This window comes from Lutra lutra, chromosome 5 (genome assembly GCF_902655055.1).
Source record: "Lutra lutra chromosome 5, mLutLut1.2, whole genome shotgun sequence".
Lineage (NCBI taxonomy): Eukaryota > Metazoa > Chordata > Mammalia > Carnivora > Mustelidae > Lutra > Lutra lutra.
In genome coordinates, this window is record NC_062282.1 from 68,093,442 (window position 1) to 68,109,242 (window position 15,801).

Here is a 15,801-nt window from a genome sequence, read left to right on the forward strand (position 1 = left end):
GTTATTCTCTCAACACACATTTTCTCATAACTTCCATCTTAAAAAAACTATCTCTTTTATTTTTTATTTTTTTTAAAGATTTTATTTATTTATTTATTTGTCAGAGAGAGAGAGGGAGAGCACAAGCAGGCAGAGCGGCAGGCAGAGGCAGAGAGAGAAGCAGGCTCCCTACTGAGCAAGGAGCCCGATGTGGGACTCGATTCCAGGACCCTGGGATCATGACCTGAGCCGAAGGCAGCAGCTTAACCCACTGAGCCACCCAGGCGTCCCAAACTATCTCTTTTAATAACATCGTATACCACTAAATCTAGCACCTCAACTGTGTTCCCCTTCAGGACAAATTTCTTTTTCTTTTTTCCCCCTCAGCACTCTGATTCCTATTTTGTTCTTATTTCCAGATTTATTGAGGGATAATGTTAAAGGATTCGTCTCTCGAGTGATTTAGTGCACCCATTACCTCACATATTTGCCCTTTTTCTGTGTGAAAATATTTAAGTTCTGTTCTCTTAGCAAATTTCAGTTACATAGTACAGTGTTATCAGCTATAGTTGCCACATCACACATTAGATCCTTAGATCTTATTCATCTTATACAGGTAAGTTTGTATACTTTTACCAGCCTCTCCCTTTCCCCCTCACCCCCCACCGTCCCCTGAAGCCCCTGGCAAATATTTTTCTCCATTATTTCTCTGAGTTCAATGTGTTTATTTTTATCTTTTTAGATTCCACATATAAGTGATACCATGTCTTTCTTTGGCTTATTTCACTTTGCATATTGCCCTTTGGGTTCATTCATATGTTCTCACAAATGACAGGATTCCCTGAATCCTGTGTGTGTGTGTATGTTTTCTTGTCCGTTCATGTACTGATACACACTTAGGATGTTTCCATACCTTGGCTATTGCCAGTAATGCTACAATGGAGTTCAGGTATATTTCTAAGATAATGCTTTTCTCCTTTGGGTATATACCCAGAAGTGGGAATGCTGGGTTATATGGTGGTTCTATATTTAATTTCTTGAGGAAACCCAAAATCCATACCTAATGGCCTTAGCAGTTTACGTTCCCACCAAGAGTACATACCAAGTTTCTTGGTAATTTAGGACGTCACTGTGGCTCTAAGTAAAGTTCTTAGCATGTCAACTGTTTTCCCTCTTCACACTCAGTGTGGAACTAGGCTTCTACAGAAACATTTAATGTTTCTCTCACTCACCTGTGTTCCCAGGCTTCTACTCAAAGACTGCTGGATGAACTCTTAACTTGGGGCAGTTACTTTGAAAGGTATCTGTATTCTGTTAAAGTCTAAGGAAGAATATGTCACTGAGCCTCTTAAGTGTTTTTGATTGAGATTTTATAATATTTGAAAGATATTCTTCAGAGTCCGTATTTGGACCATTCCTCATTTAAATAAATAACACTCTTCCCTCCTCAGCTGTATTTCTAAATCTTCAGGAGATGGAGCGAGGGAACATTTTTTTTTTTTTTTAAATTCCATTATCTTAAAAGCAAAGCATTCCATCCCTTCACTGATATATCAAACTGCATTTTGAAATAAATTTTATTCATTTCAAAATGAATAATCAATAGTATTGTCAACATTTTCATTAAAATTTAATGATCTGGATAAAATTTTTCTATTTATTAGGTTTTCCTATTCATTTATTTATTTAAAAAATTTACTTAAAAATAATTACTGGGCATAGTATACTGCAGAATCAAATTTCATCTGTTGTATCTGATAAGGGGTAACTATTCAAAATATATAAATAACTTGTACCACTGAACACCAAAAGAACAGTGACTAACACTCAGAGGAACTGAGTTCATACTTTTCCAAAGAAGACATACACATGGGCAACAGACAAATCAAAAGATGTTCAACATCACTAATCATCAGGGAAATGCAAATCACAACAACAATGAGGTATCATTTTACTCCAGTCAGAATGGCTAAACTCAAAAAGTCAAGAAATAACAACTGTTGGCAAGGATGTGGGAAAAACAGGAATCCTCAAACACAGTTGGTGGGAATGCAAACTTGTACAGCTACTGTGGAAAACAGTACAGAGGTTCCTCAAAAAAAATTAAAAATAGAAAAACTCTGTGAGCCAGTAATTCCACTACTGGGTATTTACCCAAAGAAAATGCAAACACTAATTTGTAAAGATATGTGCACTCCTTTGTTTACTGAAGCATTAGTTATGATAGCCAAGATATGGAAGCAACCTGAGCATTCACTGATAGACAAATGGATAATGAAGGAAGATGTAGGACATACACACAACAGAATATTATGCAGTCATAAAAAGGATGAGGGCGTGCCATCTGAGACAATATGTAGGGATCTAGATGTTTTTATGCTAAGTGAAATAAGTCAGACTGAGAGAGACAAATACCATATGATTTCATTCCTATGTGGGATCTAAGAACACCAGTGAATAAAATATACACAAATAGCACAACCAGACAAACTGATGGTTCCCAGAGAGAAAGGCAGTGGAGAGGTTGGGCAAAATGGGCAAAGAGGAGCGGGAAGTATAGGTTTCCAGGCAGGAACCGAAAAAGCCACAGAAATAAAAGGCACGTCCTAAGGAATACAGTTGATGATACTATTACAGCAATGCATAGTGACAACTGGTGGCTATGCTGGGGGTGAGCAAAGCATGATATATAAACTTGGGAGATTCACTGGGCTGTAAATACTTGAAAGTAATGTAACTCTGTGTATAAATATACTTCAATGGGAAAAATTTCATCTGTGACTGTATTTATCGTTTTCTGTAGGGTTTTAGATTTCCTATACGTCTAAATCTGAGCTTGTAATACTTTCAGTTTCTATTGTACTTGACATTTTGGGGATAATTTTGTTGGATTCCAGTTTCACTGTACTCAGCATTTTTATTGTTTTTTTTGTGGTTTTATCTTTCATTCTCATTCTGACATTTGTACACACTTATTTATTTAAAAATAAGTAAATTTTTATTTATAATAATAATTTGGCTGGAATTTCTATATTCTATATCCATAATAAATGGAATTTCTAACTATAAAAACATGTCTGTATGAAATGGAACTTTGCTACAAAGAGTTTTCTGATGATCAAAGAAAGCTCTACAGAAGGTTCCACTACTGGCATGGTGCCATGAAAGCCCAAGTATCAGAAATGTTTTAGAACCTGTATCTTCTGTAGCATCTTTTAACAATGAAGAAATTCCAAATGTATAATGCTGCCCTACGTCTTTTCTTTGAAAAACCAAGCACACGGGGTCATAGAATATTAGAGCTAAAACCCTTCTCCTCCACCTTCTCCCACCCAAATCATGTAGTTTCTCGCTCCACAGAGGAGGAGACTGAAGGAAAGAGAATTAAGCCTCTTTCAAGTCACCCAGCTCATTTATGGCACATCTAAGACCAGAAAACTGGGTTCCTGATGTGGTCCCAGTGCCTTCTCCCTTGCTCCCAGGAAATGCACAGGTAAATGTAGTGACTGTGTAAAGTAAAAATTCGTTGGTTATAAAAATAAAAATTTTCCAGGTATTAAAAAAACCCCACATTTCTAAGTATTTTAGCCAGATGAAATTCAAACAGACATACACACTCAAAGTATTTAAAAAAAATAGAAGGAAATGAAAATGGATCTCATGTACTCTAGGAAGGCAGGATGGTTAACATTACCTTTCATACAGTCCCCTTGTACCCTACCCTTTCAAGCATGTTAGCATCTGAGCCGCGTGAGACTCTGAGAAACATATGGGAGTTTGTAAACATGGCTCAGGAGTCTGGTGTATCTTCTAGGTTTTCAGATTGTGGGAGAACAGTGTTTCTGAAGGAACCACTGCATAACTGTACCGCTGATGTCATCTATTTTTAACTTTAGTAAGTAGTGTATATAGAATGAAATACCTAAGAGATTAAGAGAAACTGTGAAATCAGTCTCATCAGTTGTTGCAGACATTTAAAAATTAATTTTATACTACACATGTAATTCACAAATTCCATTGTTTTGTAAAAAAATTAAAATTGACAGATAAGTTTGAATTTGCTTCAGAGTAGTACCCTCTAATCCTAGTATCTTCTCTCAGGGTAATTCCTTCTGTGAAGTGGGGTTTATCTTCTGCAAAAATTTAAAAATTTTTTCTGTGTATTTACTTGCTTACATACATACCTACAAAAAACATAGTACTATAATTTTCTTTAAAATATGACATATTATGTATTGTTCTGTAAGTAGACATTTAGAGTTCTACTTCCATATATACACATGTACACCTTACTCCCTGACCAGCTGTGCGACATCTAACAGCATCGAAATGCCGGGTTTATTTCACTGTCTTCCTGTGATGGGCATTTGGGTTGTTTTCTAGTCCTTTTTGTTGTTGTTATTACTATGAACAAAGTTGGAGTGAATATCCTTGTATCTCTCCTCCTGTGTTAGATTCACTTTTTCAAATCGTTTTTTGAGGTGTAATTTACTTGCTATAAAATCTGCATATCTTAAGTGCGCAAGTCAGTGATTTTTAGTAAGTTACAGAGTCGTGCGGTCATCACAATCCACTTTTAGAAATTTCCATCTCCCAGATGCTTGCAAATGACCTATCAAATAAAGGGCTAGTATCCAAAATCTATAAAGAACTTATCAAACTCAACACTGAAAGAACAAAGAATCCAATCAAGAAATGGGTAGAAGACAGGAACAGACATTTCTGCAAAGAAGACATCCAGATGGCCAATAGACACATGAAAAAGTGCTCAACATCGCTTGGCATCAGGGAAATACAAATCAAAACCATAGTGAGATACCACCTCACACCAGTCTGAATGGCTAAAATTAACCAGTCAGGAAACAACAGGTATTGGAGAGGATGTGGAGAAAGGGGAACCCTCCTACACTATTGGTGGGAATGCAAGGTGGTGCAGCCACTCTGGAAAACAGTATGGAGGTTCCTCAAAAAGTTGAAAATAGAGCTACCCGATGACTCAGCGATCACACTACAGGGTATTTACCCTAAAGATATAAATGTAGTGATCTGAAAGGGCACAGGCACCTGAATGTTTATAGCAGCAATGTCCACAATAGCCAAACTATGGAAAGAACCTAGATGTCCATCAACAGATAAATGGATAAAGAACATGTGGTATATATACACAATGGAATACTATTGCAGCCATCAAAACCCCCATAAAATCTTGCCATTTGCAATGGCATGGATGGAACTAGTGGGTATTATGCTAAGTGAAATAAGTCAATCAGAGAAAGACAATTATCATGTAATCTCTCTGATATGAGGAATTTGAGAGGCAGGGTGGGGGTTATGAGGGGGAGGGAGGAAAAAAATGAAACAAGATGGGATCAGGAGGGAGACAAACCATGAGAGACTCTTAATCTTGCAAAATAAACTGACAGTTGCTGCGGGGTGGGGGGGTAGGGATAGGGTGGCTGGGTTATGGACATTGGGGAGAGTATGAGCTATGGTGAGTGCTGTGAATTGTGTAAGACTGATGACTCACAGACCTGTACCCCTGAAGCAACTAATACATTCTATGTTAATTAAAAAAAAAAGCCAACAAATAGCATCATTTAAAAAAAAAAAAAAAAAACGTTTCCAGCTCCCAAAGAGGTCCCTGGTATCCTTTTGTAGCCACTCTCCAGTTCTGGCTTCTAGTACCAGGCAATCACTGATAGGTTCATTTTTCAGAAATCTAATTTTGTGATCTTTTTCTCCAAAATAAGACATTTTTCACTATCTTCATATGTCTCTCCATATACTTCCACAATTTTCAAGGGATTGAAGGCTAGGATCCTAACAGAAGATTCTTAATTCAAGGAAGGGGAATGATCTCTTCTCAAGGAGGAGGAAAATTGGACTGCACCATCCCAGGTGCCAGCACTTTGGGGAAACAAGTGCTGAGATAAACGGGTCAGGCGGCCGTGGCCACGGCCACTGTACGTGCCAGGGGACTGTGACATGTACCATAAAACCAAACATTTTAGATTCCCGAAGCCAACTTAGAGAGCCAGCCTCACCTCTTCCACTTACACATGAATTAACTGAGGTCCAAGTATGTTATAAACAATACAGCCAAGTCCCAGGCCTACCCAACTTGTGACCGGTGTCTGGAGATGATCTGCCTCTTCCTCTCCTCACTGATGGGATGATACAAAGTGAGAACACCCACTCATTTATTTCGCTACACAAGCAGAATTGTTTCAAGGAGTTGTCCTACTCTTCTCTATTAAGTGTTTTAAATTTACAGGATATAGAAGGATGAAAGCAAGGACAGGCCTCACTGGCACTGCATGATTCAAACCACATTCTACCGGCGCGGCCCCCGAGATGGAAGAATTCCAGCTACAGAACAGCCTTGAAAGAACTAGAAAAAGAAGTGGCCTGGAGTGAGGGTGGTTCTTGCATAGTGTGGTCAGTCTGTCTCCAGGCAGGCATATTAAGTAAGCAGACGCCGCGCCATGCAGCTTACCCACACAGCCCTCTCCGTCCGGCCGTCGGGTCATGCCAGGTGGGCAGATGCACATGAAGGTGCCAATCAGGTTCTTGCACATCATGCCTCTAGACTCACAGTCATGGAGCCCTTCAGCACATTCATCCAGATCTAGAAAATATTTTTAATGAAAAACAAAACTCTTAGGAGCAGTCTACTGTTTTGGATTTTGAAGTCTTAGTTTTGGGTTCCTGGCTCTTAAAATGCTACTGTGTGACAGAAAGGAGGAGCCAAGTCTTTTCCAACTCTTGGCTATATTCTAGATATATGAAAGCTTCGGCATTGGTCCTAATGACAGGAAGTTCAGGAAGGAACTGAATGGGACATCATCAGAATGGGAGAAAAACCACAAGAGACTCTGAATTTTAAGAAACAAACAGGGTTGCTGGAGGGGAGGTGGGTGGGGGTATGGGGTAACTGGGAGATGGGCATTAAGGAGGGCACAAGATGTGATGAGCATTGGGTGTTATGTGCAACTGATTAATCACTGAACTCTACAGCTGAAACTAATGACGTTCTATATGTTGGCTAATTGAATTTAAATAAAAAATGCAGTAAAAAAGAGTAGTTCAGGAAAGGCAGTCTTTGCTTTAGTAAGAGTCCAAGAGTGTGACAATGGTGGGCTCTTCAACCCGTTTTATCTTTGACTTGCTGGGGTAGACCATCCAGTGTCTTGCTATCTAGGTATGGGAATCTACCAGCAAAATGTCAGATACATGTCTGTAAACTCTAGAAGAAGACAGTAAAGAACTATAAGATCATTAAAAAACGTTTCCAGTGTGGCAAATGTAGTGTTAACTATTCTCTTTCCCGCCGCCTTACCTTTGCACATCTTCTGGTCTTCCCTGAGGGCGTAGCCAATCGGGCACGTGCATTCATAGGACCCGAAGGTGTTCATGCAGCGGAAAGCACACAGCAGTGGGTTCTGGGCACACTCATTGATATCTGATCAAGGAAACAGGCAGGTATGTCCTGAGCCTACAGTTTTAATTGTTTACATGACACTGGTCATAGAGAAAGCAGTAAGATAACAGAACTCCCAACTCTGGTATGGAGAAGTGGTACCTCACGAACTCATCCTTCAACAAGTAGCAACTATAAACTGAAAACAAAAACAAAAACAGAAACAGCTACCTGAAGTAGTTCCTAGTGGTGAGCTGAAACTCAGCAAACAAACAAGACATAAATTCCTAGTTTTTTTCTTTGTTTATTTTTATTTTTTCTGAAATTACCCTGTGGATGGCCATAGTTCTGGCAGGAGCAGCACCTGGCAGGTACATCTTCAGTAGAAACTTCCTGAGCTTCTATCCAGAGCAATCAGGGAAGGGAGCTAGGGGCAACCAAGGCTGCTCAAGAGTGAGGGGGAGCCCCGGATAGGAGAGGGCCAAAGATGAAGACACACTTTTTTTTTTTTTTTTTTTTTTTTTTTGCATAAAGGCTTATGTTGCTGACTTAACCAGGCATGTGTGGGGCAAAATCAAAGAAGCTAGCCACACTGGGGCTTATAAAAGAAACTGAAATCTGAACCACTAACTTCCGCAAGCCTGACACTCTGCTTTTATGTTCACCAAGGTTAACTGCCTGCTAAAACAAAAGCATCAACATTCTTCAAAGTAATACAACTGATTTCAAAGAGATCACTCACAACATCCATGGTATAATCCCAAATTCTCTAACCTGCTGAGGAGCCATGAAAATGGAATGCCAACTTCAAGTGGAAAACACCACCAGAGATGCCAACTCTGAGGTGACCAAGATGCCACCAGACAAGGGCTTTAAAGCAGTGACTGTAGGGGCGCCTGGGTGGCTCAGTGGGTTAAGCCACTGCCTTCGGCTCAGGTCATGATCTCAGGGTCCTGGGATCGAGTCCTGCATCGGGCTCTCTGCTCAGCAGGGAGCCTGCTTCCTCCTCTCTCTCTACCTGCCTCTCTGCCTGCTTGTGATCTCTCTCTGTCAAATAAATAAATAAAATCTTTAAAAAAAAATAAAATAAAATAAAGCAGCGACTGTAACTATGCTCACCGGGGTAAAGGAAAAGGTATTTGTGATGAACATAATCATCAGTAGAATATCAAAGCCACAGAAGTAAAAGCTGAGACACTGAGAAACAATTTCTATAGAAATAATAATAAAGAAAAGTATCACTCGCCTTCACAGTTCATCATGGGCCCTGGCTCAAAGCCTTCATTGCAGTTGCATTCAAAACTCCCAATAACATTGGTGCATGTACCATTCCCACATGGATTGCCAATAGAACATTCATCAGTATCTGAGAAGAGAAAGTGCCAAACGATTTGCAGAGTTTTAGTTTGATATGAGCATGCCCATGCATACCCACCTGGCCTGCACACATTTCCAGGATCTCTACAGGGCACACCCAACTCTGCACCCTCCTTGGCCTTGGATGGCTGGCTGGCGTTGATTCAGTGCAGAGGAGCCCTGGGGATCAGGTGTGTCAAGCTCTGAGTCCCCAGAAAGCCACCCCTAAAAGTCACAAACCCATAGAGGGGTGTCATCTTCTGCTACAAGAGCAGGTGTGGGAAATCATAAGGTAAAATGGAGCTCTTTCCCATTACTGGTTTTGGCAACTGTACAGCTCTGGGCACGTCAGAGTTTGTATATTTGGTTGAAGGCAGAGGTTGGGCAACCCTCTCCATATTCACATAAACCAGATCTACTGGAAAATGTAAGGTGGGAGAAGAAAAAGCAGTTACTAGCTACTGATACTGGCTCTGTAAATCCTGCCACCACTCAGGGTGCCTGCAATATGAGAATTAGAATTTTCCAAGTGTGTAACGTGGAGTCAGCACTCACCCACACAGCGTACTCCAGTATAATCCAGGTTGTAACCCATTGGGCATTCACAGCGAAAAGACCCATCTGTATTGATACACTGACCATTTGAACAAATGCCTGGGCTCTCAAGGCATTCATTGACATCTAAAATAAAGAATTATCCATAAACTTTCTCAATATAAAAAGATACATCAGAACTCTGTGTATCTGTTAACAAGAGATTTGAAATTTATAAAACATGTAAACATCTCTTTTATCAGATACTTACATTTTGCATACAATGTAGCCTGATAAATATAATGCACAATATATACTGTATGTATACATTAAAATATACAGTATGTTATATAGTAAAATGATTTATAGAATAAATGTACAATTTATATAAAAATATTATAGGAATAAAATACATCAAACCACACCTTCACGAGTATCATGAAGACTTGGAACTGTTCCGTGGCCGTAAGGACACAAGTCCTGGAAGGCAACTATAGAGAAGAACACAAATTCCCCATTATTGAAATCTCAGCTATCGGAGAACTTCAGAACTGATTAATGGTATACATGAAATCCTACTTATTTTTTCATGTACAAAACTGCTTTTAACAAGAGCCTTATTTTATTGTTGTGGTTTATTTAAAAAGCAACACTGAGACTACTTAGAGCAGGTCACCTAAGCTCGCCCAGTGCCTCCCAGGGTGCTGCCTACCAAGGGCTGTTTCTATATGTTTGCTCCTTTAATGCCCAGCAGCCAGAGCCCCCTCTGCCCAGGACACAGGGGAGCTACCTCGACCTAGAGACCAAACTAGTTCTGAGCCTGCTGGGAAGCACCCTACACCTAGGCTGCAAAAACACAAGACCTGGGAGGCTCTTGGTCTCATCCTGTAAATGGCCCTTGTGCTGACTGAGCTCCTCACCATTTTATGTAAGATTCTGAGAGCTGCAGCCCGGGATCCGATCCCCATATGGGACCCATGCAGCAGTTGGGAATACATCTCCTGCCCTGCACATCTCAAATTAATTCCACTGAAAGCAAGCACTGCTAACCTCGGGCAGTGGGCAAAAGGGGAATGAAGTAATGGGAACTCTAGCTGTGTTCACACATGCTGAATACACAAGTGGAGATGGGGTCCTTCAGACGGGGGTGCGCAGGGAACTTTACAGTTTAGACATGAGGGACAAATTTTGTCTTCAAAATATCCATCAGTTACATACAGTTAAGGTGGCTGACAGTCATTCCCAAACCGCACAAAGTGGTAGCTCTCACCTTCGTCATCTTTGGGGCACAGCTCACAGGGGTCCCCCCAGCCCTCTCCTGGCATTTTACTACAGCAGCATTTGGCCTTGGTGGTGTTGAAAGCTTTGGGTACAGAGCACTTTCCATTTTCAAAGTTTGTGAAGCAGAAACTCTGGCGGGTATCTAGTCAAGAGAGCAAACATCACAGGCCTCCTTACGGGTCAGTAAGAAGAGTACTCTGTGTGTAACTGTTTCTGACGAAGGTTTCTCATGGGATGAACACATGGTGCAGATCAGATTAGCAACTGAAAGGTCTGGAAAACCTCCATGGCCTATTTCACATGCCAACTTACACTGACCTGTCTATAAAATTTGGTGTAATTATTTAAAATGTTTAAAATGTTTTTATAATGTCTCTAGGAAACCTGAGAAGTGATGCTCAGTAATAAGATTATTTCCCTGTCTCTTCTTCTACTGTTACATGATCACCTAACAAAAATATTCTACATAACTTTCAGTAAATCCATTCACATTAAAAGCAACTCATATACCGGTGTCCAGAAAAAAATCTATACCAACAACAAATGGAACTGTGAGGCAATAATAATAGTAAGCGAATAAAATAGTAATTTTTCAGTATGACATTAAAAAATGTGGAAACAGAGCCAAAACCTCAAAGTACCTTAAAAGTGTCCAGTGCATACAGTTTTGAGACCTATTTTTTAAACCTAGACATATTTGCCATAGACATGTACTTTGTAGTGATCTACACTTCCATGAGGGCTTACTGTCTAGCTATGATGTTCCTAAGGGCAAATGATGACAGAGAAGTCATTCCAAAGCTTACCAAAGCATCTGCGTCCATTATCAGACAGTACAAAGCCAGGCGGGCAGATGCACTGGAATCCCCCAGGAGTATTGGTGCAGGAACCAAAGAGACAGATGTTGGGATCTTCGTCACATTCATTTATATCTGGACAAGGGCAGGAGAATGTATTAATTTAAGTAAATCAATACACTGTTTAGTCTTTGAAAATAAATAATTTGTCCATCTTACCACTATTTGCTAGCCACTGATTATTTAATATGAAACGAGAGTATATAATGTGTAGGTATAATTATTATTATCTCTTCAGAAGTCAAAGATTGTATCCAGTTTCAATCAACCACACAGCCCAGAGGCCCAGGAAACTCCACCTCCCTGCATGTGATCCCTAGGGCAGTGTATATGTCTGCCCTATATGTATGGTCCCAGGTGACCAGTTCAGTATTCTACAGGTGTCACGGCCTCAACGGGTCTCCTTCTCTGATGATCCTCTCCAGCCATCCAGCTTAAGATCACCTTTATTCGTCCTGTACTCCAGATGCAGGCAGCATGTGCCCTGTCACTTCCACCTCTTCTGGGCTTTCAAACTCAACCTCCCCTGCCACCAGGATTACCGTAAATCTCCTAATAGACCGCCATGTCTCCCTCTTGTGCCCTCACACTGCCACCAGGCTGTCTACTTGAAAATCTGTGCCCATGGAACCAAGGGGACTCAGACATGGTTTGAGAATTTCACCATTCCCATGGCACCCCGGAAAGGGTCCCTCAAGTAAATAAGGATTCCTTACCAGTGAAATTTGGCTTTTTTTTTTTTTTTTTCCCCATCAGAAGTCCTTATTTAATAGGGAGTTACCATACTGGAGTGAGGAAATGTTACACAGTTCCGGCCACATTGGAATGCCAGCTCCATGAGGATAGGACACTCCTGTCCGGGTCACTGCTGCCTGCTCAGACTAGCACGGTGTCAGGCACATACTACATTCTCTGTTTATATTTGTAGAATTTTAGTGAATCATACCATGTCCTTTCTTTAAAAAAAAACAAAAACCAAAAACCAAATCTTGCCCTGTTCCACACTGCCTGCAGGACTGAGTTCAGTCTTATGAGCTGGTTGGCCACTCACTGCCCCTTCGCACACCCCGGGTGCTTGTGTTTTCCAGGAGCTTCCTTTCTCCTGTTCCTTTCTCTGATTAGTCAATTCCTGTCCAACATTTAGGAGCCACCTCAAAAGTCTCCAGTCCTTTGGGATGAGCTTCCTTGACTTGCCATTCTTTTAACCACTGTCCTCACAGCCCTAGCTTGTGCTCCTATAGCCTGAACCCGCCTCTGGCCTGGCGTCTATCACACTGAATGGCAAGGATGTCTTTATAAGGCAGCTTTACCTATTACAAAATAGGTCTTTTCTTATCTGGTTACCTAAAGGTACGAGTGTATCTTTTTACATTCCCAGCACCTAAAAGGTGCCAATCATTCAATGTAACACACACTGAAAGGTGTAATGAATTTGTGTGTGTGTACATGTGTGATATGTGTATGTTTGTGTAAGTGTGTGTATAGTCACGTTAAGAATCATTTCATCTGGGTAAAATTGGCAGAAAAGATTCTAGTCTAAAGAAAGTAAGTCTTACAATGAAATTAAGATCATTTTTTTCAGAGATGCAAAATAGAAGTGTTGCTAATGATGGATAAGGAAAAAATATTTATGCAGTTGAATAAAAGGTTACTGAATCACAGATTTTTTTTTTCATGAAGAGAAAAGGTAGCTGAGCCTTTCTGATACAGAGAAATACATGTTTTCTTTTTCCTTCTAATTGCTGAGACAGTTATTGTCATTGTCCCATAAAGGGATGGACTATAGGGCTAAAGAAGAACTGAGATTAAATATGGAATAAAGAAAATAAAAGAAAGGAAGGATCTTTTAGTTTTCAAGAAAGTTGTTATTAAGATGCTTCTAGTCTTTACTATTTTTTAAGGATTAAAAACACCAGATAGTTTTACAATGACTCAGTATGCAGATCAAGAAAGGGAAAAGATATAAAAGACCGAACTGGAATGACTTGGGGTATCCAGTATATGAAATCACATGGTCTGGAAAATAATTAAATTTAATGGAGTAAACTGTCTCCTTCAGTTTTGAGTCCCTGGAAAGTGAACAGTAGAACTACACGGAGCAATTTTTTTAAATTGGATAAATCAAAGGCAAAAAACCCCTCAGTAATCATTTCATGCTAGAAGAACCACACTAGGATGGTGCTTCTGAATTTCAACAAGACTGTAAAAAATAATTTGTATAAAAGTGAAATTAAGTAACTGTAAGAAGGTCCGCCTTCATCATGTTCACCAGGCAATTCTGGGACCCACTTTTGATGTGGTTACAGTATTCTTGTATGCTGGAGAAGTTTCAGCAGAAAAACATCTGTTACAACAAATGGATTAATATTTTTCGTTTTGACATGAGGCCTTCCCAAGGAAAAAAATGTCTCAACAGCATGGTCAAGATTTTCTGCTCCACATTTCTAGGACTCTAGACACCTTTAATAGCTGTTTTAAAATTGGTTGCCAAAGATTACAATTTTTGTAGACTCTCTTTAAATTCAGTAGAAAGTCTCTTGTTGACATTTGGAAAAAAGATTAGAGTGCACTGAAAATTCTTTGACTGGTCTGACATTTCTGTTAATGAAAAACCCCATGTTCCTAAATGCTTTGTTCCCACCATTCCACCTCCCTATCGATTCTGATGGTTCAGTGAAGCAGCTGTGGGTAGCTCTATGTTTAATTCCATGGGTCAGCCTGCCAGCCGTGGTTTGCATTTAGTGTCCTGCTATAGGGTCTGGCTTGGGTCTTAGACTGAAGAGTTCGTGGAGCCCAGAACAAGTGTTAACCTTACCGATGCAGTTCTCGCTTTTCACTTCGTACCCCGGGGGACAGATGCATCTGAAGGACCCCTCCAAATTCTGACACGTACCAGGAGAACAAGAGCCAGGGAGAGCGACACACTCATTAGTATCTTTAAAGAGAAACAAGACAAAAAATGACTTAACTATGAGGTCCTTGTTGCCAAATGATGTTAACATGAATTCAACTTGGTCTCTCTGATCTGTTGGGTCACTATGGACAATATGCCCAGACATACTCTTTTGCCATCTTGCATGTTACTCATTTGGCAAGAGGCTGGTTTTCCTGAGTTGTTTCGTCTCCTTTTATGGTGTCATGGATAGTCCCAGCTCTCTTCCAATAAAAACATTTCAGGGACGCCTGGGTGGCTCAGTTGGTTAAGCGGCTGCCTTCGGCTCGGCTCAGGTCATGATCCCAGCGTCCTGGGATCGAGTCCCGCATCGGGCTCCTTGCTCAGCAGGAGCCTGCTTCTCCCTCTGCCTCTGCCTGCCATTCTGTCTGCCTGTGCTCGCTCTCTCTCCCTCTCTCTCTGACAAATAAATAAAAAATCTTTAAAGAAAAAACAAAAACAAAAACAAAAAAAAACATTTCAGACAAGCCATTCCCAAATGTTGGTGTATTCCTTATACCCAAATTTCCCATGGTATCTTATATTGGTCAAGTAATCAGATGATCAAATGAAATGTGAGAGGGTTTCCAAGTGTGTGTGTGGGGGGAGGGGTGGAAAGTCACATCATTATTCAACAAAACAACACAAAGACTGTTTACTGGGTAGATAGTTACCTATACAGTTCTTGCCATCTGGAGTCAGTTCATAACCTTCATTACATAAACACTTGAAGGAGCCAATTTCATTGAAACACCGTCCATTTCTGCACACCTGACCAAAAAAGGAGCTGCACTCATCTATATCTGTAAGCAAACGGGAATAAGCTTTTCAGAGAGAACTCTTACACATATATTATTACGTGTTCCAATGTAAAAACATATTCACTACCATGCGTTTTCAAATATACTTCACTGCAATCCTCATCAACATAGAGAAAATCAGCTCCCAGTGCAAGCAATGTGTGACTAATACAGTCACAGAGACCCCTACTATATTTCAACCCCAAGTTTTGATATTAATAGAACTCAAATTTATAGCCAGATAAAAACTGAAGGTTTATGGTGAAGTTCTCTGTTCGTTTCAAATGAAGAATATTTCTTTCCTTGGAGACCAGATGGTATACACACTTAACCTGATGGCCGAGTTTGCAGATGACTGTACGTGGAGATAAGCTGACTCTATTCAAAGCACAGATAATAGAGCATATTAAATATAGAAAAATCAATTATATTAAATATACTCTAGAACTGCTAACATGTATTTTGCTGACAAAGTAAAGAACTTGAAAGAAAAAAAAATCTTAAGTTTCAGTGAAACTTAGGGCTGACTGCATTGGAGTAATTACTCAATTAATTATTGTAGGTTTCTGAAGGCTGTGTTTAGATCAGAGCCATTATCAGTGTCTTTAATTCTCCCTGGTTGTACAAAGGGTCTGAGAAATT

General features: G+C 40.1%; 1 protein-coding gene and 1 long non-coding RNA gene across 2 annotated transcripts in view; one reads left to right on the top strand and one right to left on the bottom strand.

Moving 5' to 3' along the window:
• Positions 1 to 15,801, top strand: part of LOC125100471 (uncharacterized) — a 72,068-nt gene that overhangs the window by 52,631 nt on the left and 3,636 nt on the right. The window lies entirely within an intron of this gene.
• The window catches only part of FBN2 (fibrillin 2), a 251,941-nt gene that overhangs the window by 20,806 nt on the left and 215,334 nt on the right, over positions 1 to 15,801 (bottom strand). The window contains exons 47-55 of the mRNA XM_047730648.1: positions 15,034 to 15,162; positions 14,243 to 14,362; positions 11,377 to 11,502; positions 10,560 to 10,712; positions 9,715 to 9,780; positions 9,311 to 9,436; positions 8,646 to 8,765; positions 7,319 to 7,441; positions 6,476 to 6,607 (exon numbers count right to left, since the gene is read on the bottom strand). Coding sequence (XP_047586604.1) covers positions 6,476 to 6,607; positions 7,319 to 7,441; positions 8,646 to 8,765; positions 9,311 to 9,436; positions 9,715 to 9,780; positions 10,560 to 10,712; positions 11,377 to 11,502; positions 14,243 to 14,362; positions 15,034 to 15,162 — 1,095 coding nt within the window. The remainder of the gene's footprint in view (positions 1 to 6,475; positions 6,608 to 7,318; positions 7,442 to 8,645; positions 8,766 to 9,310; positions 9,437 to 9,714; positions 9,781 to 10,559; positions 10,713 to 11,376; positions 11,503 to 14,242; positions 14,363 to 15,033; positions 15,163 to 15,801) is intronic.